Source organism: Balaenoptera physalus (assembly GCF_965194825.1).
Source record: "Balaenoptera physalus genome assembly, chromosome: 4".
Classification (NCBI taxonomy): Eukaryota; Metazoa; Chordata; class Mammalia; order Artiodactyla; family Balaenopteridae; genus Balaenoptera; species Balaenoptera physalus.
In genome coordinates this window covers 65,986,340-66,009,485 of record NC_138891.1, presented here as the reverse complement: position 1 = coordinate 66,009,485, position 23,146 = coordinate 65,986,340, and the positions used below count along the sequence as shown (strand labels likewise).

General features: G+C 46.1%; 1 protein-coding gene across 4 annotated transcripts in view; it reads left to right on the top strand.

Annotated features, from left to right (window-relative positions):
- MASP1 (MBL associated serine protease 1) overlaps positions 1-23,146 on the top strand; it is a gene marked incomplete at its 5' end in the record, with an annotated part of 59,790 nt that overhangs the window by 21,709 nt on the left and 14,935 nt on the right. For 3 of the 4 annotated variants that reach the window (XM_082461459.1, XM_082461457.1, XM_082461456.1), the window contains 8 exons: positions 3,438-3,615; positions 5,253-5,384; positions 7,550-7,746; positions 10,145-10,292; positions 11,611-11,729; positions 12,715-12,793; positions 19,016-19,153; positions 19,945-20,019. In XM_082461459.1, coding sequence (XP_082317585.1) covers positions 3,438-3,615; positions 5,253-5,384; positions 7,550-7,746; positions 10,145-10,292; positions 11,611-11,729; positions 12,715-12,793; positions 19,016-19,153; positions 19,945-20,019 — 1,066 coding nt within the window. Of the gene's footprint in view, positions 1-3,437; positions 3,616-5,252; positions 5,385-7,549; positions 7,747-10,144; positions 10,293-11,610; positions 11,730-12,714; positions 12,794-15,227; positions 15,929-19,015; positions 19,154-19,944; positions 20,020-23,146 lie in introns of those variants that run through there. The other variant, XM_082461458.1, reaches the window with a different exon arrangement.

The following is a 23,146-nucleotide window of genomic DNA, read 5'->3' as shown; positions in this document are numbered from 1 at the left end:
CCATCTGTACTCAGAAGTCAATGGTTTTTGTAGAATTTTACAATCATAGCAAGGGCTGAAGATATTAAGTAGGGCCAGTGACCCCTCTGTTTAGGTTATGGCCAGAGCTGTCACTGAGCCACATCCTCTCTGGGCGACAGTCCATGCACCCAAGATAAAGTTTCAAGAGGCCCTTGAGCCAGAAAAGTTGTTTGGCACAGTGCCTATGTCTTTTGCCTTGCACTCTCTGGGTTGGTGGGTTCCTTTCTCCAGGGTCAAAACAGTTCCAAAAACAAAACAGGTATCAGGAAATCATGATTATCTCTCTACTCTTGAGCAAGTCACTGCCCCTCTCTGGACCTCAGTTTCCTCTAGAAGGATGGGGATTGAAACAGCTCTTAAGGGTCCCTCCTTCCACGCTCTGATATTCCAGGACTATTCGGAGCTGCAGGCTGAATTCCCGGGGCCCTGGGGCCTTTTCTTCCCTGCTTCTAAAGGTATATCTGGCTCAGATTTCCCCATGGGTCTCAGCTGGGGCATGCTTACCTGTCCTCTGGAATAGTGAGGCTCTGCAGGTGATGATCGTTTACCTGCCATCACAAACGGTCCTTAAGCCTGGAAGTTACAAGGAGGGAGGTTGTTTATCACAGACTTTCTTTAGGTCTCTCCCTAATCCAAATTATATCTGGCTGGTTTCACTTGAAAGTGTCCATGCTGCAGGTACTATAGAACCCCAGAGACCTTGGGAATACCGAATTAGGAAGGAGGCTGCTGTGCCTGGAAGTGTTAATGCTCAAGGCATGACTCTTCATTAGTAATTGATTCTGTATCACATGGTTATAGACCACAAACAAGTTCAAGTTCATCAAGTTCTTCAGCAGGAAGCAATCTGTGTGTTGAAGTTCCTGCTCACCATCCTCTAGTTGGTTTATTTAATGTATGGATATGATGACTTGTTAGAATACTAGTATGTCAGGACTGGAAGAGAGTGTAGAGCTCAGCAAGTTGAAACCCCTAGTTTACCAGGTGGATAACTGAGAGCTACAGGAGTCAGCCATCTAACAGCTTATGGTGGAGTCAGGAATAGGGCTCAGGACCTCTAGATGCCAGGTCCATACACTCCAAAGCAGAGGTCACCAAGATAGTGCACTCCAGCTCATGCAGTTACTCATGGAAGAAGCCTTCTCCCAGGCCCTCACTCTAAATCTATGTCGTCTTATTTTTATTAAGTTTAATGATAACAGCTTAACTGGTTTCTATTTTACAACATATTTCAGCTAATAAACTGATTTTAAAACAGTGAATAAAACATTACATAAAGAAGACATAAGAATTGCAAAGGCATAATAGTCTGGGGACCTTCAAAGCAGGGCAAGCAACATTACATAACTCAATATCCCTAAGATAGTTGATGTTCATAACAATGTCCCTGAATCACCAAGAAGGATTAGCATGTTTTACCTGAGAAAGCAGGGATTTGAATAAAGCACTTAAAAAGCATTACACCCCCCTACCCCCGAAAAAATTTTTTAATCATAACTAGGTAAAAACTTCAGCTACCTGGAAAACTCAGATCATCAAAACAGCAAACCAGCTGTGATGTTCAAGGAAGTGACATTTCAGCTGTGTGCAGATAGGCACATTCTATAGCAATAAGTCTGGTGTGAGTTGGGCTAGTATCTGCAGAGAAGAGGAAAAAATAGCAAAGCTATGATCTCATCTTCTGTTTACACTTCAGTTCCCAAAGTTAGTGATTAATTGTCCTTGTGTTTTGTTGCCAGGGCAAATTGTTTTTCTTTAAAACTCCCACTTATTTTAAATAAATAAATCATTAGTTTCAAAACAGAAGTGTCAAATGTTAAGATACTTCTGACATACTAGGATAATGAACAAAACAATGAATTCATTAGAAGCTACTAGAGATAGGCAGCCTTTGAGAACTTTTCTTTGACTTTGAAAGGCAGCAGAAATCATTCTTGGTCAGAGATTTTTCTCACGCATCTTGGTTAAAATACCAATCTAGAGGTTGCAAACAGAAACACTACCTTAAAAGGATCGCGGTAGGTGTAAATGATAGAGTGGTAGGTAGGCCAAGTATTGGTAGTCAAATAAATATACCAACCAGCTCCAACACTGTGCTTCCCAAACCAAACACACAAATTCTGCTTTAGGCAATCAGTTTAGAATCTCTCCTTGGGTCTCTGAATTTACCCAGGGCCTCAGACTCTTGCAAAGTAGAGAATTCTTTAGCAAATAGGCAATATTTGCATCTGAGTCTTAACACAAATGCAACTATTTCTGGGTGACTCCAGTAGTTTCTGTATTATTAAGACTACCTATTAAATACAGTCCTGATTACGTCTTCCCTTTACTCACAGAATTGAGTCACTTGTTATTATGTCATTCAAGGTCAACTGTAATCTAGTTTCAACTTATTCCTCCAAATATATCTCCTCCTACAATCCCCACAGTCACCTTGGCATCTCATTGTTCTCAGAATAGGTCTTGCACTTTTAGTTCTTAATGACAAATATTTATTGGGTAACTGCTATGTTCTAGGTCCTGCGCCATGCACTGAAGATACATCTATAAAGAAAAGAATCTGAAAAAGAATAGATGCATATATATGTATAACTGAATCACTTTGTTGCACACCTGAAAATAACACGTTATTAAGCAACTATACTTCAATAAAAATAATAATAAATAAAAAGCATATGCAATTTTTTTAAAACTTCCATTTCTGATACAGATATTGTATCATTTTATAAATAAAGCTCAGATATATCAATAAACAAGTAATTAATTAAAGTCTCACTCTCTTGCAGCATACATTCTAACGGGGATCCTTCACCTCTCTCTGAGCGCATCCGCAATGAGACACTTGTCACACCGTATGATAGCTCTGTCTCTGTCTGTTTTCCTCCCCCTGAACACTGCCTCCCTGTGACAGCTCTGTGTCTTACTCATCTCCCATCATCCCCACCCCACGCTTTGCTCTGGGGCAGGCACACACTGAATGTTCAATGAATGACTTATATTGTGTATAAACTTTCTTTTCCTGGCAATGTAAGTTCCTGTTGCATATAGAATCTATCTGTGAGATTATCTAGCTCTTCTTATTTATTTATTCTATTATCCAATGTTAAAATCTAATTATTTTAACATTGAGTTATTTTTAACAAATAAGCCATTTTGTTGTCAACAGGAATGACAAATGTCAAGCTACTTCTGATGGACCTAAGCAAAATGAGTGAAACAGTGGCTGGACGGCCACATTGACTTAACCTGTAATGTGTCTTTCCTCAAATCCCAGAATCCCTAAATCCCTAAACTCTGGCTTTCCCAGGCTGCCTGGTCTACTTGTGGGCAGCCCCTCCATCTTTTCTCCTGGAGACCAGCAGAGAAGCTAATTGGGGAAGCTGCTCATCTTGTTCCCTTTCTCTTTGACCCTAAAGGTAGAAACTGAAGACCAGGTGCTGGCAACCTTCTGTGGCAGGGAGACCACAGACACAGAACAGACCCCTGGCCAGGAAGTGGTCCTCTCCCCTGGCTCCTTCATGTCTATCACGTTCCGCTCAGATTTCTCCAACGAGGAGCGATTCACAGGCTTTGATGCCCACTACATGGCTGTGGGTAAGTTAGAGAAGTGGGTGGCTCATGCCCAGGTCTCCCTTTCTCTCTCAAGATTAAAAATGACTTGTGCTCTCTTCTTTAAAATGAACACCTTATACTCACCACATAGATTCTACCAGTAATGTCTTACTGCATTTGCTCTATCACTTATCTATCCATCTATCTATCCTCTATCCATTAATTCATCTTTTTTGATGCATTTCAAAATAAATTGCAGACATCAGTACTCTTCTTCCTAAATACTTTAGCATGCATATTGTTTATCTAATCTATTCACATTTTTTTCTTTTAATGTAAAATTTACATTCAATGAAATGCACAAATCTTAAGTACATTTAAGTTTTCAAAAATTTATATTTGTGTGTAACACAAACCCCTAAAAAGATGTTGAGCTTTATCATTAACCCAAAAAGTTCCCTTGTGCTCCTTCCCAATTGCAACCTACTCCCACCTCCTTTAGAGGCCACAACTGTCCTGATTTTTTTTGCACCATAGATTAGCTTTACCACTTGTAAAACTACATATAAATGAACACATACCGAATATATTTTGTGAGGTGAGGATTCTTTTACTCAGCATAAAGTTTTTGATATTCATTCATGTTGTTGCAATGCATCAGTAATTGTTTCTTTTCCTAGCAGAATAATTTTCTATTGTATGAATACATTGCAATATATTTATCCATTCTCCTATTGATGGACACCTGGGTTCTATCCATTTTTTGGCTCTCATTAATAAAATTTCTATGAATGTTTTTGTACAAGCCATTTTGTAAACATGTTTTCACTTCTGCTGGGTATATATCTAGGAGCAGAATTGCTGAATCATAGGGTAGGTGTATGTTTAGTTCTATAAGAAATTGTCAAACTTTTTCCAAAATGTTTGCACCATTTTGTATCTCTCCACCAATGTATGAGAGTTCTGGCTGCTCCTTATCCTCACCAACATTTGATGTTATCAATTAAAAAATGTTTAACCATTCCGTGGGGTATGTAGTGGTACTTCATTATGGTTTTAATTTGCATTTCCCTGGTGCCTAGTGATGCTGAGCATCTTTTCATGTGCTTCGTGGCCATTCCTGTATCTTTTGGGAAGAAATATATGTTCCAATTTTTAAGCTGGGTTGAGAACATACATCATTTTATCCTTATATTTCCAATGCCTAGGATAGGGCTTGACCCCCACAGGGACTTAGAAAGAGAGAAGCAGCATGGAGGAGAGGTTAAGAGCCCGGATTCCAGAGCCAGCCCACCTCGATGTGAATGCTGACTCCACCACTTAACTCTTGGTGTGACTTGGAGTAAGTTCTTTAATGGCTCTAAGTCTCAGTTTCATCTTCTATAGCAAGGGGATCATAATGGTCCTGCTTGCTATTATCACAACTGTTAGAGAACAGTGGCACCACCAGGAGTCGGGTTGCCTGGGTTTGAACCAGGCTCTCTGTGATCTTGGGTAAGTCTCCTCATTTGTCAATGGAGGTGATGGCTACTTATGGGCCTTCGGTGAGGCTTAAATGAGGGAACGCAGGAACCGCCCAACACAGTGAGTGGCCCATACTGAGTGCTCTGTAAATGTTGGCTGTTGTCTTCACCGTCACACATGAACTGGTTGACTGAGAGGCTCTACCTGCCCCGCAGATGTGGACGAGTGCACGGAGCGGGAGGACGAGGAGCTGTCCTGCGACCACTACTGCCATAACTACATCGGCGGCTACTACTGCTCCTGCCGCTTCGGCTACATCCTCCACACAGACAACAGGACATGCCGAGGTGGGGCCCAGCAGTGATTCTGTGCATCACCATTATGCGCCGTATTTTCCGATAAGATTAGGGGAGGCTCAGGGGAAGGACAGATATGCAGTAGGAATGATTTAAAATGAAATCAGAGAGCCGTGCCTCAGATACCACAGGGATAAAGATGCTGAAATGCCCACCAGCCTGGAAGTCGGGTTCAGGTTCTCAGAGGACCGCATTTCAGAAGCCCTAGCCTCTACTCCGTCTTTCTTCCTGGGCAGCAGGAATTTCTGCTCTTTAGTCCCTATTTCCCCTTCTACTGTAAGTAACTGGCCAAGTCAAGGGAAAACCCAGTCCTGAACCATGAACTAGGCTTCACCCACCAGGTCCTTTTTTCCTTCTCTTTCATGGCCCCTCAAGTTCCTCTGTGACAGAGAGAACCTCAGTGCCAGGGAAAGAAGAGGGAAGAGAGGGGCAAAGACAGAGATGGCAAGAAAACGTCCCATTCCTTCTAGCTCCCTTTGCTTTCACCTCTCATCAATGTGCCTTCTCTGCCACAGTCTCCAGGCTGAGGCAGGGGTGGAGAAATAGGAGGACTCAACCACTTTCCATGAGGATCTCCTGGCTAGCAGGTAATAGCCACATAGGAAAATGGTAAAATGTAGTAAGTGCTGTAAAAGAAGTGTGGACATGGTACCATCAGACCTGAGTCTGCACAGAGAAGTGAGCAAGCACTTCTCAGAGATGGTGCCCTTGATGAAGGAGAAAGAACAAGGAAAGGAGGGCACTCCAGGCAGAGAGAACAGCTTCTGCAAACATTCAGAAGCATGACAGAATTTGGAATGTTTGGGGAATTGCCAGTAGATTAGTATGACTGCAAGGTAAGGATCTGTGTTTTAGAAAGGTCACTTGGAAGCTGAGTGAGGGATCATTGGAGGAAGGAAAGGCTGGAAACAAGAATTTTTTTCCTTTCTCCTTCAAAAACTTCTACTTACTTCCAGATAAAACCCTATAGGGCCCATCAGTACAAAGCAAGCACATACAGGAGTTTTCTTGAAGAAGGTTGTATTTTCCATGGTTTTCATTCAGTAAGTATTTATTGAGTATCTACTATGTGCTGAGTACAGAGGGGCTAAGAATGAGCAATGTTTCCCAATCCTGTTTTTCATTTTCACTTCTGCCCCCAGGAGCCTTTTTAAACATTCTCTTCCTAATTGCCTCACCCATGAAATTTTAATACTACAGACATACTGTATATATGCTTATGCACTGTATGTCTATCTGTGTATTATGCATAAAAAAAATAACAACTCCCCCTCCCAAAGAACCAGTTTTGGCCCCCTTAGGGGCAATATTCTCCCCATGAAAGTGGTTGGTGTAGAAAATGAAAGCTTCGGGATTCAGAAACGACTCTAAACCTTGTTCTGCAGCTCATAGCTGTGGGACTTCAGGTTAGTCACGCTCCCTTTCTGGCCACAGTTTTCTCGTTTACAAATAAGCAAGATAAACAAAGGCTTAGGAAGAATTGTCATGCCAGATCCAGGATGGGTTAGCCCAAGGACAGTGGTTCGGTGGCAAACGACAGGGCCTTGGCAGGGCTCAGCCATGGCCAGGATCCAGGACCCTGGGTGCTGGGTTGCAGCTGTGGTGAGGAACAGAGCAGAATCCCTGAGCTCAGGGAACTTACAGTCTAGTGGAGACAGGAAAATCAACTGACAAATATATTTCATACTGGCAAGCAGTGGTCAGCAGCATGAAGAGAAACAAAGCAAGACCAGGGCCAGAGAGTGAGGGTACGTGTGAAGGTCCTGTGTTATATGAGGGATCAAGGAAGGCTTTGAGCAGAGACCCCATGGAGTCCTTGGCTGAGGGGAGAGCAGGACAAAAGAAGACCAGACTTTCTCCCGGACCACTCCATCTCAGACCCCTCCAGCCCCCCACGAAGACCAGAGAATTTGACAAGAAAGCTTATCACACTCACTGCCTTTGAGTCTTGACTCTGCAAATTACTGGGTGTGTGACCTTGGTTAAATCACTTCCTCTCACTAAACTTCAGTTTCCCCATCTGTAAAATGGGGATAATGACTCCTTCCCCACTTGCCTCTCAGGACCACTGGGAAACTTGTACAGTAGCAGATAAGAAAGGGGTTGCTGTGCCCGTGGGTGTGGTGTGCCACTTTGCTCCGGTGTGTTTCCCACAGTGGAGTGCAGTGACAACCTCTTCACGCAGAGGACTGGCGTGATCACCAGCCCCGACTTCCCCAGCCCTTACCCTAAGAGCTCCGAATGCCTCTACACCATTGAGCTGGAGGAGGGTTTCATGATCAGCCTGCAGTTTGAGGACATTTTCGACATTGAGGACCATCCTGAGGTGTCCTGCCCCTATGACTACATCAAGGTAAGAAGACAGTGGGCATAAGCCCTGGGAATGCTGGAAAATCTTGGATGAACTGGGAAAATTGACATTCTTGGCCCTCCCTTCTTCCAGGAGAGGGGGCCAAGCAGATTTCTTCCTAAAAATAATTATTTAAAATAACATCTACCAGCTTAATTGGATCCAGTCTAGGAATCTTCCCTGATCCCAAACTAGCCATTTGCCCACCTGCAAAATCCCTTCTGCCAGGTAACATAACATCATCATGAAGTAAAACCAGGGTGAAGGTCATGGGGACCATCTTAGAACTCTGTCTACCACACATCATATCCTGGGAGCTATGCTATGTGCCTTATCCAGGCACCTAACCTCTTGGGGCTTCACTTTTCCCCCTTGCCACAGTAAGGCTGGCAAGATGAAGATGTACCCAGGATTATAGAATTCATCAAATGAGGGTTAAAGAGTGCTGGTCCTCAGAGGTGGAAGGAGAAAGAGTTAAAGGCATAGGCAGGACGGGGCCTGGGAGCTGGGAAATCCGGACCAGCCCAGAATGCGTCTTCCCTTCTCTCCATCCCCGATGCCTCCATCTGAGTCCAAACCCTGCTCTCTTCCGGTAAACTGCAAAGCTACCTGGCGGGTTTGCTGGCTTCCACTCTTGCTCTACACGGTCTGCTCTCTCATAGAATCCAGGGTAAACTCTATGAAAGCCAGGTTACATCAAGATTGTATTTGGAGTAAACATAAATTCCTCAACACAATATGGTCCTTGCCTGCCTTTCCAACCTCAAGCCGGGGCATTCCCTCTGTTCCAGCCCCACTGGCTTCCTTCCTGTTCTTTTATTTATTTATTTATTTTTCATTTTTTTTAACATCTTTATTGGAGTATAATTGCTTTACAATGGTGTGTTAGTTTCTGCTGTATAACAAAGTGAATCAGCTACATGTATACATATATCCCCATATCCCCTCCCTCTTGCGTCTCCCTCCCTCCCACCCTCCCTATCCCACCCCTCTAGGTGGTCACAAAGCACTGAGCTGATCTCCCCGTGCTATGCGGCTGCTTCCCACTAGCTATCTATTTTACATTTGATAGTGTATATGTGTCCATGCCCCTCTCACTTCGTCCCAACTTACCCTTCCTCCTCCCTGTGTCCTCAAGTCTATTCTCTAGTAGGTCTGCATCTTTATTCCTGTCCTGCCCCTAGGTTCTTCATGACCTTTTTTATTTTTTAGATTCCATATATATGTGTTAGCATACGGTATTTGTTTTCCTCTTTCTGACTTACTTCACTCTGTATGACAGACTCTAGGTCCATCCACCTCACTACAAATAACTCAATTTCGTTTCTTTTTATGGCTGAGTAATATTCCATTGTATATATGTGCCACATCTTCTTTATCCATTCATCCGATGATGGACACTTAGATTGCTTCCATGTCCTGGCTATTGTAAATAGAGCTTCAATGAACATTGTGGTGCATGACTCTTTTTGAATTATGGTTTTCTCAGGGTATATGCCCAGTAGTGGGATTGCTGGGTCATATGGTAGTTCCATTTTTAGTTTTTTAAGGAACCTCCATACTGTTCTCCATAGTGGCTGTATCAATTTACATTCCCACAAACAGTGCAGGAGGGTTCCCTTTTCTCCACACCCTCTCCAGCATTTATTGTTTGTACAGATTGCCAACAAACACATGAAAGGATGCTCAGCATCACTTATCATTAGAGAAATGCAAATCCTTCCTGTTCTTGATACTTGCCAGGCTCTTTCCCACCTTTGGCCTCAACCTCCATATAAGCTGTTTTTGCCGCCTGGAAAGTATTCTTCCCTCCTCTTCCAATGACAAGCTCCTTCTCATCCTACATATTTTAAATCCAATGTCACCTCCTCAAAGAGGCCTTCCCTGACTTCCTATTTAAAGTTATTAGCTATTATATTAATGATGAATTATACAAACTACATAGATTTTACTACATAAATCATAAACATATAGCATATATTTATATTATATATGTACATCATCCTGATTATTTTTATAATGCTTACCACAGCCTGTAATTATTTTGTTTATTATCTATTAGTCTGCCCCAACTAGGCTGCAGGGTCTTTGTGAGCAGAGGCCTTTTCTGTCCTGTGCACGTGGACAGGGCTGTGCTCCTTTCTGAGCCATAATATATTCATCTATGAGCAGAGGATTATTAGCCTGCCTTGTCCACTTCCAGGGTCATTGTAAATTGTAAATGGGAGAGTGGTGATGGAACCCTTTGGTGAGTGGTAATGCCCACTAAAAATGTGAGTGAACACCATGGGCTCACATCGAAGCTTCCAGAAAACCCCCGGGTGCAGTGTAGAGACAATCCCTGCAGCAGCCACTGCCACTCAGGTGTGACCCTGCTTTTTCTCTGTCTTGCCCCTCACAGATTAAAACCGGTCCAAAAGTTCTGGGGCCCTTCTGTGGCGAGAAAGCCCCAGAACCCATCAATACCCAGAGCCACAGCGTCCAGATCCTGTTCCGCAGTGACAACTCAGGCGAGAACCGGGGCTGGAGGCTGTTGTACAGGGCAACAGGTAACACGGCCTCTCCCCTCCTGGGTCACACTTGGCTCCCATGCTCAGACCTCATGGGGCAGTGGCCAGGTGGTGACGGGGAGCAGGCCTGGGGCTCCTCCGGGGATGTGGCAGAACTCCCAACTCTGCCAGTGAGCAGCTTGGGACCGAGGCAAATTCTCTTTGCTGACTCAGTTTCCCATCTGTAAAATGGGCGCAAGGATAGCAATGATGGTGGGTTTGGACTAGATGTAGATTTCAAAACTGGCTGCACTTCAGAATCACATGAGGAGATTTAAAAAAAAAACAAAAAACTGTTTCCTGAACTTCACCCCTTCACACTGTGATTCACTGGGCGTGGGGAGGACCCCTCCAGTGCCAGCCCTCCTCACGTCTGGGGCAGGAATTTGGGTGAGAGTCTGTAGCTCAAAATGTTTCACCATGGCCGTTTGCCTCCATGTGTCCCCCAGACTGACAAAGCCCACAGGCCTCATTCCCCAGTACCTCAGGGCACCCAGTCCTGGTCCATACCCTGCTGGAGGTATTTGATCCAACGGGCCTGCAGTAACTCGAGGAAGAAGGGGGTAGACATCAGTGACAAGACCACAGCTGTGTGTGACTAATCCAGTTCAGAGACTATCCTGGCCTTGCCTGCATCATCACATTTAGTGCCTGCTTGTGGGGAGAGGCAGGAAGAGGATATTAACAAAGGAGACTTTGTCCAGGAAAGAGGAATCCTATCCAATTTAGCCTTTTGAAGAGAGGGCTCAGGGGCATATAATCACAGTCTCTCTAACACTTTGAAGAATGGTCTTGGGAAGAAAGAGTGGGGTCATCGTGCGTGGCCCAAAAGAGCAAACTATGCCGACTGAGTAAGAATTACAAGGGTATAAATTTCAGTTGAATATGAAAATTCTGTTCCTTTAATCAGAGGAGGCTAGTATGAAAGATACAGGTTGGGAAGTATCGAGCTCCCTGTCCCTGTAGGAATGCAAATAGATGTCTCAGGTCTACTATAGAAGATGTAAAGGAAACATTAGACAGGAGTTGCACTCAGTGACATTTAATGTCTTTTCCAACCCTGAGTTTTGATGAAATCATCTGGCCAACCACTTCATTTTACAAATGAGGAAATAGAGGTCCATGTTGGAAAGTGACCTGCTCAAGTTTCCAAAGTAAGCCTTCTTCAGGGCCTGGTAGGTCCAGGCCCCCATAGCCTGGGGGTATGTTTTTTGTGTGGCTTTTCCACCTTCATCAGGCCTTGCATTCTAGGGAATGGCCTCTCGTGACCAGACTTTTCTTTGTTTTCTCACCTTCTCTTTTCATTGTTCCCCACCAGGGAATGAGTGCCCCAAGCTGCAGCCTCCTGTCGATGGGAAAATCGAGCCCTTGCAAGCCAAGTACTTTTTCAAAGACCAGGTGCTCGTCAGCTGTGACACAGGCTACCAAGTGCTGAAGGTACAGGGTCCTGCCGGGGGAGGGAGGTCATCCGGGCCAGAGAAATTCTCCAGAGCCTCCCAGGGCAGATGGGCTTCTAGAGCTTGTCCTGGTCCCACCACAGTATTTCCTAGCTTCTCCATAAACCTCCAAACTGCATCAGAATTTCCAGTCTTCTAAAAATTCAAAGTGTGTGTCCCAGACTCTCATTTCTGAAAGTGACACAAAAGTCAGAGCAAAACATCAAATCCATTCAGCCCGATAACCAGTACAAACAACATTAACAAAGTTTGTCAGGCTTTTGGGGGGAACCTGGGATAGAAGTAGAGATTTTAAAGGTGGCAGGTGGGCATTGCTTGCTCTCTGAAACGGTCGTTCTCCTAGGAACCCCATGGTTAACTTAAAAACAACAACAACAAAAAAAAGAAAAAAAAAAAAAAAAAAATCACCTCCCAGCCCCACCTGGATCAATTCAAGCAGAATCTCTGGGGCGGGGCCCAGTGACTGTTCTCTGTTAAGTTGCCCGGGTGAGTCTGATGTGAGCCAAGCTAGTGGACCGCTGCTCTCGGGGAACGATAATCCAAGTGAGGACCCCACGGCATCAGCACAGCACTTGTTAGAAATGCAAGGCTGTGGTCCCCAGGCCAGACCCACTGACTCAGAAGGGCCCAGGGACCTGTGCAAAAGCCCTCGGGGCTCAGGGGTACTGCTGCTCACTCAGGTGTGAGAGCCGCTGCTCTGAAGGAGTCACGGGTCCAGGTTTCCCTTCAGGGACAGCCTCCCGGACCCCTTGTTGCACGCAGTCCTGGCCTGTCTCCAGCGTAGGAGCGGGGGGATAGGAATTCAGCATCTGTCTTCCCCTTAGCTTCAAGCCCTTGGAGGCCCACGGTTGGGAAAGCTCAGGGGAGGGCAGCCACCTTTGCTGTTCGAGCTGCTTTCACTGGGGAAAACCCACAAACCCCACCCCTCCTCCTTCTTCCCATACCTTCTTCATGTTTCTTCCCAGGATAATGTGGAGATGGACACGTTCCAGATCGAGTGTCTGAAGGATGGGACATGGAGTAACAAGATTCCCACCTGTAAAAGTAAGAACACACCATCGGTTGATTATAAGGATCATGAGCTCCCCAGCACGGGTGGGATCCGAGCAGAGCCCACACAAGGGGGGAGTCCTGGCAGATACACTCTGAGCGGGTTAGGGGGGAATTCCACAGACACATGGGGGTTGGACAAAAGTTTATTAATGTTTCTTTCAGCAATAAGATGTTAGAATTCCAAAAGGACCTTGTGGGTCCCAGTTTGTTTTCTAAATACTAGTTTTACCTCTGCCTGCATACAGGTTGCCAAATTTGCTAAAGGAATAGCTTGTTTCCAGGTTCGAAACTAGCTCTGGCAATTGCTAACTCAGGAAACTATTTTGGCACTGGTGCCCAGAGCCCAGTGACCTTTCCAGTCTTTACGTGGCCATCAGCTATATCCACTGTCTCCTGGGACAGCTCATGAGCTGGGGCCGTGCAGGAAGGGCTGTGTGGTCAACACAGTGAACCTACGTGAAGCAGGGGGTCCAGTTCTGCACTGGTTCTTGGGACCCGGAGTTCTTGCCTTGGCTCTGCTCCTAACCCACGCTGTGACCAGGGACAAGATCCTTCACCTCAGCTATAAAGATTTTGGATTAGCTTTAACATTCTAGAATATATCCCACTGGCTCGGAAATAATGTAATCCATATAAATCACCTAGTGAGCTTTGTAAAAATACAAATCACCAACCACCACGCCCTCTGCCCCTAACCAGGTGATTTCAATGCAAGACTTGTAAGGACCACAATTTTAGAAAACTTATCTGTGGCAACGGTGATGAGAGGAGGCCTGACGACAGAGAGGGAAGGAGAAAAGAGGGAGGGAGGGAAGGAGGATATATTTTCGAATGGAGAGGTGAGAAGTCAAGAATTAGGGTGGGTCCTACCCAGCCCCATTTCATGACCTCATATAAACTTTAGAGTGTTGTCCTCTTCCCTTCTACTAAATGGCTCGGGTCCAGTAGGCAGGCAGATCCACTCCCACGGCCCCAAGGGGACACTGTCAGGGTGGTGCTCCCTTGAGGCAAATCCCAGGCATAATTTTGGAGCAGAAAGTGCTTGTTTTCAATTTTCTTTTCTATATGATGAAGAGGCTGGAGCCCAGTGTGGGAAATGGGTGCACTTTATGGCTGCAACAAAAGGTCTCAACAGACATTTACTGGACGCCTGTGCAGAGGTCCACAGGGACTTCAGATGGAAAAGACAAGGCCCAGGCATTGAAGAACTAAATGCCAACACACACGTCTGCCACCTCCTCCAACACGTGGCTCGTGTGTGGTGCTGTGACTAAGTTCTGGGTGAAGCACTTTGCAGAACAGGACAAGGAGGCGCTCTGAAGGACAAGGCAGAGGATGAGGGGTAGAGAGGACAGAATGTTGCTTTGGAGACAGGAAGTTCTAGATTCAAAGCCAGACTCCACCAGTTAAATAGGCATGAGCAGTTGACTGAGACTCATTTGGCCTGAGTTTCCTGCATTCTTGATTGTTCTGTGGACTGAGTTAATGTATGTATCATACCCATGGAGCACCAGGAATAAGTAAAAGCTCAGTAAAAGCTTGTTTCTTTCCCCTACCCAACCCCCTCATAGGAAGAGGTTTGGTTTCTCTCATTCATACTCTTGGAAAGTAGGAAACGTTGGTAATAATTTTTTTTCCCTGATGAAACACACACTTTTTATTGATAGAGTAAGGCACTAATGTATCTGCTGGTGCTCTTTTATGTGACGTATGCTAGTATACAAAGGTATGCTGTCATTTTGTACTAAAGAAAAGAGGAATTTTTCCTCCCTAATATGGCCTGGTTCTCCCAGCATAGCCTGAGTCAGGACTATTAGACTCCCCTCTCAGACACACCCGGCATCTCTGCTTGTTCACTGAGTAGGTACTTATTGAGTACTTTTGTCCCAGGCATGTGCTGGGTCCTAGGCGAGATGCAAAAAAGACAAAAAAGACTGAGAAGTTGTGAGTCCCCAGGGACTGTGGGGAAAGGGGTTGGGAACAGACAGGAAGTGTGCGTGTGCAGTGAAGAAACTTGCACCAAAACAGGAAGTGGGAATTATGGGCTGTGGTTCTGGCCCTGCTGGGTGACCCCAAACAAGTCCTGCTCCACTCTGATGCCATCTGCCAAATGAGGTTTTGGACCAGATGAATGCAAAGCTTGCTCCACGGGCAGAATGTTATCATTGCCATGAGCCAGGATTTATGACTGTGCAAATTCTCAGAATGGTACGCATTCCACAATCCCAAGCTGTCCTTCACACTGGCTGTACCTACACTATGCATTCTTAATCGATTCTGGTGGAGTGATTTCTGTATTTCCTGCAGAAACTGTTTCTGCTTTGCTTGCTAATTTTTCTTTCTCTTCTTTTTCTCTCTCCCTCCTTCTCTCTGCTTCCTTTCTCTTTACCTCCTGACCCCTCTTTGATCTTCATCATGGTGGCAGAAACGGAAATGGATGTGGAGAGCGAACCTGAGTCAGAGCAAGTGGCAGAGTGAATGGCGGGACCCCACACAGTGCAGACATCCAGGAATGGACCACTCACAAGACCCCTGGGTCCCAGAGCTCCTCCATCCCTCCCCATCCTGCCAACACTCCACTTCCCATTTCAGTGCGGATTAGAATGGATGCTGAACAAGGCAACACAGGCCTAAGCAGCTGAAACCGCGGCGTATATAACAACTCTCCTTTTGAGGGTTCACCCATCATACAAACATTATGCTGAAAAGATAATGAAAAGATAATGGGAGATTTTTTTTTTTTAGCACTTCTAAGTGGACTATACTCTTCTCAAAGGAAAAATGGCTTTCATTCTAGAGACATTCACATGGTCTTAGCTGGACCAGGTCAAAGTGGGCCCTGATTTCCACTCCACACTTCAAGTTTAAATGGGCCAGAATGCCTGTGGCTTTATGACTTTAATATTTGTCCCCATTGCTACTTTCTTAACAACCATGAGTAGGTGAAACTAACAGTAACTCATATAGCATGGATTTTTAGGAAACCTAGACCTATTCTCATGCCCAGGAGTTTCTCTTCCACCTATACCTAACACAGGGCTGAAATTCCATCATCAGAAGATCTTTCCTCGGAGGTTTACAAACTTTGCATTTCTGAAAATTCCCTAATTCAAGTTTTTCAAAAGATAGGTATCACGCTTGAAAGCAGCAGTCCTCAGCTCTGGTGCCATGGGACATCAATGGGTCATAAATAATGAGAAAGAAAGGGCTGTGGAGGGTGGGAATCTCTGCTTCAGCCTGAACGAAATCTGGGTAGACATATCAGGGCACCCCTGCATTACACTGTGACTGCTCAGTCTATTTGCTGATTGAATGGCCTCTTGATGAAGGCAGAATCCTGCAAAGTCGGACAATGAATGGTCCGGAGACTGCAGCACCATCCTAGGTCAAGGGTACCCTTGAGAGAGGAGATGGGGCAATCACTAAAGATAAGCATCAGTTGAATCAATATTTTTAAGACCACCAAGTATAACAGGTCTCGTACTCAATGTGAGAGAGGGGATCGTAATTTAGACAGAAGATATGATATAAACCCAAATAATTGCAGTACCAGGCAACTTAAGATACATGCCTCAGAGAGCAGTGACTAAAGGGCCATGCAAGGAGAAATGAGGAAGCAGCCCTATCCAATTAGAAGAATGAGAAAAGCCTTTCCAGAAGCAGCGATGTTCGATCAAGGCCTGGAGGGCGGCCAGAGCATGAACCACAGGATTTCCTGTGTAGGGAAAGCAGCAGCACAGTGAGGGGTGTGTGACGCTGGAGTGCAAGGGCACCACAGGAGAGACGAAGATGAAGGTGGGGTGGGGCAGGTCAGGGGCATCCCTGGGACCTGAGGCCCAGGTGAGCTGATTGTGTGTGGTTCCCTAGGAAGCCCCAAGACTGTGTCAATGTATCCTCAGGGCGGCAGGTCAAGAAAGACATGTCTGAAGGAAAGTAAATGGCAGGAAGAGTGACAGTGGAGACAGGGTGTGGGTGGCACAACCCAACCCAGAGACTGATGAGAATGGGAGGCCAGAGGAAAGGGGAAAGAAAGAGCGTTTTGATCCCAGAGTGTGGAAGTGGCCAGACACACTTTAGAGAAGATGATGAGACCCTTTCCCAAGCAAAGAAGATGGACTAACTGAGGAAGCAGGGTCTGGATCTAGCATCTTGGATTGTGGCAGGCAGAACTCAAAGGGCCTTCCGAAAGGGAAGCTGTCTCTAGGTCCCAGAGACACATGGCTCTTTGCCTGCCAGTGTAGACTTGGGGAAAAGGTTCACCTCTTCCCCACTCACTATACCCAAGCTGAAATGACCCTCTATTTTCCACTATCTGTCACCCCCTGTGTCTGGTTGTAAAACCAGCTTCATCAGCGGGCAAAGTTACTTCTCTGGAGTAAAGTGAAAGCAGGCCCTCCATCCAGACAACCTCTCTGCACCGGTGCTGGCTGCGTACAGGCTCTCAATGGCCTGACCACCTAGCCATGTCTACGACTGACCCTGGAATCCTCCACCCAGAACTAGGTATTAGGTCTTGAGGATAATTTGGGCAAAATAAATTGCTAGACCGAAGTTAAGGGACTCAAGAGTAATACAAAGATCCAGGCACTAATCAATGGTATTTCCTAAAAAAGGAAGAAAAATCTGCTTAGAGACTCTGCAGGAAAATACTTTTAAAATTGTTTATAGCTTTAGATAGTAAATAGCATTGCCTCTTGTTATCATAGTGCTGACCCTTACATGCTTTCTCCTCAGAGTAGAAGGGTGTCTCTACCTTTGGGAGATCAAAACAAATGGGAGCGATTTGTCCAGGGGGATTGGAGGCCAGGAAAGAACACTAGCCAGTTCTCTTGGCGTTTGCCTTCCTTGTAGACAGGAGGTACCTACCTGCTTTTACTCCCATGCTTCATCCCTCTCCTCCACCCTGAAGGGTCTTAGAGAATCCTCTGTATTTTCAGTTAGATAACTCTCTGTTCAATCAAAAGTATAAATTTGGAGTCCCAAATTTAAAAATCACAACTTCTGAATAGCGTCTCAGAGGTAAATTGCCCCTATCTCTGTTTCCCGAGGTGACCAGGTAAAATTCAGGAGGAGGGAAACTCTGGCTTTAGAATATGATCCTCTGAAATTATCAGAAGATGGACAGCTAATGTCCACCATTACCCAGCTAATATTGATTACAGGCTGCTGTCACTAGAAAACAGATCCTAAGGACCGTGAGTCTGGTTTACTTAAAAAAACACTGAGTTTAAGGTCAGGTCTAGTTCTCTGACTATAACTCACTCTGTGACCTTAGACCAGTCAAGTCTCCCCTCTGGGCTCATCTGTAGGTAAAGATCATGTTCTAGGTTGCCTGACTTCAGGTTCCTTTCCACCTGCGAAGTTCTCAGTCCTCTGGGATTCTTCAATTCTGGCAGAGGCTGTTTGAACTAAGATGAGGATTTCCTTAGAAATGAGCACCATCTTCTAACAAAGGCCCCTGAAGAGACATAGACAAATTGGGTCCTCAGCCCCCGACCTGGCTCCTGGCAGACTCGTGCTGGCGCCTCCCCTAAGACTTGGCTGGACTGGCAAGCTCTCCTAAGACCACCTCCGAGGAGCAGGCATCTTTGGTCTTGCCCTACAGCCAGCCCCAATGTCCAGCCACCGACAACCAGAGAAAATGAGTAGGTGAAGACTAAAAGTTGGTTCCTCCTGACCCCCCTTCTGCCTTCTGTGCCTGCAGAGAGCCAGCAGGGTGCGGCTGTGTACTCATGCAGGAGCTGGGTTTCTTTTTGTTTGTTTGTTTTTATGCCAAGCTCCAAAGTGAGCACAATAATTGCTCTTACTCAGCATGTGGTTGGGTCTGGAAGAACTGAAGGTTCTTTGGTTCATGTGAGCCAGAATTTTCTCACTGAGACATGGGCTTCATGCTTGGACAGAAGAGGATAAGAGGATTGCACAATAGAACTGGAAGTCAAGGAAAGGGCCCTGGTGGGGAGAAGACTGGGATCTGCTTGAATCTCAGCAGACCTGCCCCTGCCCTGGAATTGACACCAGGCCAGGTGAGTTGACCACACAGTACTCATAGATGGGAGAGACCCCAAATGCAGGGCCACCATTTGCATAGCCTATAACGTTGCTCTCTGGAGTTGTGTGCAGTGTACAAGCTGCACATCGTATGAGACATGCACCAGATGGCCCCAAGAAGAAGAGGAAGGGGTGATTGAGGGGTCTCACTCTCTTCTCTCTCAGTTGTGGACTGTGGAGCCCCGGCAGAGCTGGAAAACGGGCTGGTCACATTTTCCACCAGAAACAACCTTACCACATACAAATCTGAGATCAGATACTCCTGCCAGCAGCCCTACTACAAGATGCTGCACAGTATCACAGGTGAGCCTTCCACGCTAAACCAGCCCACTCCCTCCTCGCACGCTTCAGGTCTCAGGGTTAGGCTGGGGGCTGAAACAGCCAGTCTGTTGGTCATGGTTTGGGAGGAATTGGGAAGAGAAACCCTTGGAGACATGCCTCAACTCTCCCTGCCTCAGGCCTGCACCCCGAGTTAGGCTGCATGACATCCTCGTACCCACACAGACATACAGCCTCTGGCAGAGAAGGAACCCTCAAGGAGATGCGAAGGCCAGTCAGTTCTGCTTCCACCACAGACTAGCATTAAGAAAATTCTCCTAATTTCTCAAAGCCTCCAAGTCCTCCTTCCAGAAGGGGAATAGCGGTAGTGCTCACAGAGCTAGCGTAAGCCTCATGAGATGGTGGGCACAAGTGTGGTTTATGAAAGGGTTTGTTAAGTGGAGAAGCGGGGGCAGGGGAAGTGCGCCACAGAGAGCTGTGTGACTAATGATGAGAGGTGCCTTCCAGGGGCTGGGCGGGGCCTTGACAGGCAGGAGTCAGATTGCTCAGAGCCTTGGACACTGTACTGAAGAGCATCCTGTTTATTTTTGAGGCCAGTGGGGAGCTATTGTGATTTTGAGCAGAGATGAAACGATTCCCAGTTTAGAAAGATGCTTCAAGTTGCAGACAGGACTGGCTCAGAGAGAACGGCATCAGAAAGACTCTTTGGAAGACTTGCAATGATCCACAGCAGAGGAGTTAAAAACCCGGATCTATTTTCCATGTGTTATAAATCACCTATGTTCTTCTTCTTCAACCTTTTCTCCCTCTCCCAGATGTATATACGTGTTCTGCTCAAGGAGTCTGGATGAATGAAGTCCTGGGGAGAAGCCAGCCCACCTGCCTGCCAGGTACCTCACCCTCAAGTTCTCTGCCTCAAGGTCTCCCACGCCAGGCCCTCGGGCCACAGGTGCTCTGGCTGTTAATGGAGTAAGGGGTGGGGGGGGTCATGATGCTTCGGTTGATTTTTAAGAGATAACGTCAGAAGGTCAAAGGTCAGAAAAGCCTAGCCTCACATCTTCTCAAACCAACCAGCCTCTATGTTCAACCTGTTCTGTCACACCAGGAGACTTCTTGCCTCTTCTCTCTGCAGTTCTGCACCCTTCCCACCAGGTTTTTCATCCCACACAGTTGGTGTTTGCACTGGCTGTGCACCAGGAAAAGTGAGAAAGTAGACACCTTGTCCTCAAGCACTCACTGTGTTTCAGAGGAGGTGGAAATCAGACAAATACCAAATGACCATAGGACAGAGCAACAAGTTCTTCCAAAGAGCAATGCGCTCAAGTCTTAGTGACTGCTACCTCCCCCAAGCCTGTCTACTGACCCCGCTTTAAAACGAACAAAGAACGTTGTGGTAATAGGAAATGTCCCTGGCCATCACAGCTGCTACGAGTTCCCAGAGAAGGAAGAAATTCCTGCATGTAGTTGTCTGGGAGTAAAGGGATGGGGACTGGTTAGGAAGACTTCACTTAAGAGGGCTTTAAGTCTAAGAAAGAACGCAAAGAATTCGTGAGGAGCTGAAACAGGGGAAAGGCCAACCCGTCCACACTCCGCTGATCCCCATCATCTCAGGTAGGCTTAGCCAGGAGCACACCCAGGGGCCACGGCTGGAGAAGCCTCAGAGAAGATGGGGAATGGTGGAGCTCTGGCAAACTGGAGGCCAAACCTCCATTTTGCTAAAATACTAGGGGGGCCAAAGAAAACGGCACTGCAGGTGGATTCCATCCCAGGCAGCCATGTTGCGGTGTCTAGAAGGGGAGGAGGCACTGAGCTGGGAGTCATGGGCCCGGGTCTTGGTCCCACTGTTGTCTTTTCCTAATTGCAAGCTTTGGTAGGTAACCTCACCTCTCTGGGGCTAGGATTTCATACCTCAGAAGCGAGGGAGCAGGACCAGGTGATCCCTGACATTCTATGACTCTTAATGGTCATCGTCCTCTAGATTCATACAAAGCATCTTGGATACAATGAGTCATGAAATTCTTTTAACACCTGGTATTGAGCAGAACATTGTGTATCACTGGACCAGGCCAGAGAATTCTAAATTCTCCCCCACTAAAACACTGAGATTGAACCCAAAGGTAAGCCAGAATGGAGAAAGCCATTTCATCTGGCATCATAATATCCCACCTTTCCAAGAAAACTGTTAAGAAAATATTATTTGCCCCTTATTTTACACATGAGAAAACTAAGGATCAGGGAGGTGTAATGATTCATCCAGGGTTACCTACAAAAAGTTAGAGGCAGAACTGGAAGATGGACCCAAGACTTTTGATGTCGACACAAGCAATGCTGAGCTGTTCGTGACTGTGCCATCCTCATGAACCCAGAGTTCTCGAATATCACATTTCTGTTTTTAGGGCCCTCCCTCAGTACCTCCAGTCTTCTAGAGCCCAAATCTGACTTCAGCACAGCTGAAGCTCTAGTATTTCAAGGTGAATCCTTTGCCTCAGGAAAGACTGGATGGAGAACGGTAGCAGCCTAAAAGAATGGCCCCATTTCAATGAGCACTCTCAAAGGCTTGCTGCATCATTCAACCTCTTGAAAGGACAAGAGCATATCAAGAAGAAAAACAGACTTTAGTGGAAAAAAATGAAGCCAGAGTCCAAAGAAACAGGCTCCATTTCTGGCTCTGCCACTAATGACTTTGAGTATGTCACTTGCCTTCTTTGAACCTCAAGTTTTCCATCTGTAAATTAGCTGTTCTCCAAGCTTCCCCCACTCAGACACTCTGTGACCTGGAGTATGCCACTGGCATCTTCGTGGGAAAAAGGCACCATTCAGTGCTGGCTTTGCTGTGACCATGGACTGAGCCACAGACATGTCCCTCACCAGATGAGGGCCTATGAGCACTCAATGAGCTGTTTTGCAGGGCCAGTCACAGACCTGCCTGGAGAAGTCACTTTGTAGGCTGCTGCTTATAATTGGGAGTCTGGCCTTCAGCTCTGAAAGGCCTGCCACAGACAGTTAGCAAAAACCAGCTCACGTCTGGCCTGGGGTGAACAGCAGGGTGCCTCAGGATCACGTAAGAAGCATTTGGCATCCAGAAGAAGAGCATCTGAAAAGCATTAGGTTGCTGGAAGCCTGACCTCTCAGAGTTGCCAAGAAAACTCAAATGCTCCTTGGTCTTTAAAGGACTGCTGAAAGTATTCCAGGCCAAGGGGTGTAGCCTGGCAATTTGCAACCAGGAGGAGGTCCACGCTCATACCAGTCTTAGCCCCCAGACCTAAGCACCCTGCTGGGAGGGGCCCTTGGGAGCTTGTTCTTAGGCAGCGGGGGGCTGGTTCTGAAGACCCTCTGCTCATGGGCCAAAGGCGTTTGGCTACAGGAGGCTGGTGGTGCATGTGCATGCTCGGGGTACAACTCAGTAGAACGAAGTTTGATCAGACCTTTCTTCTTTCCCTGAAGGTACTACGGGGTTCCCGGGTGCAATGATGGGTAGAGCTGAGCCTATGCATCATTGCTTGTAGATTATGCCACCTTTCCCTAACCTTGGATGCCCTGGGCATCCCTTCACATCATGTGTCCTTTAGGCCAGAGAAGAAAATCTTTATATGTAATGAGGCACTGTGGGATACAGGGCTAAGACATTCATCTTAGAATCTAGTTAAGCCCTGCTACTCAACTTAATAGCAATGTGACTTTGGGCTAGTCATTTAACCTCTGGAGAGTTCTACTCACCTATAAAACGGGGGTGACCAGGGCAAATGAAATAAAAATCAAAGGAATTTGGAATTTAAAGGATCCTTGGAGATCATATTGACCAACTGCCTTATTTAGCAGATCGAAAATTGAAATCCAGAGAAGGAAATTTCCTTACCCAGAGTAACACAGGACAGAGGCGAGAAAAGCCAGTTCAAGGCCCCAGGTGTCTCAGTTCCCGGTCCAGTGTTTGCTGTGACCTGCTAGACAGTATTTTAATTTCCTTCCGTCTCTCAAAGCCATTGACCTGTGGTTTTCAGAAGTTTTCTAAGTACCTAC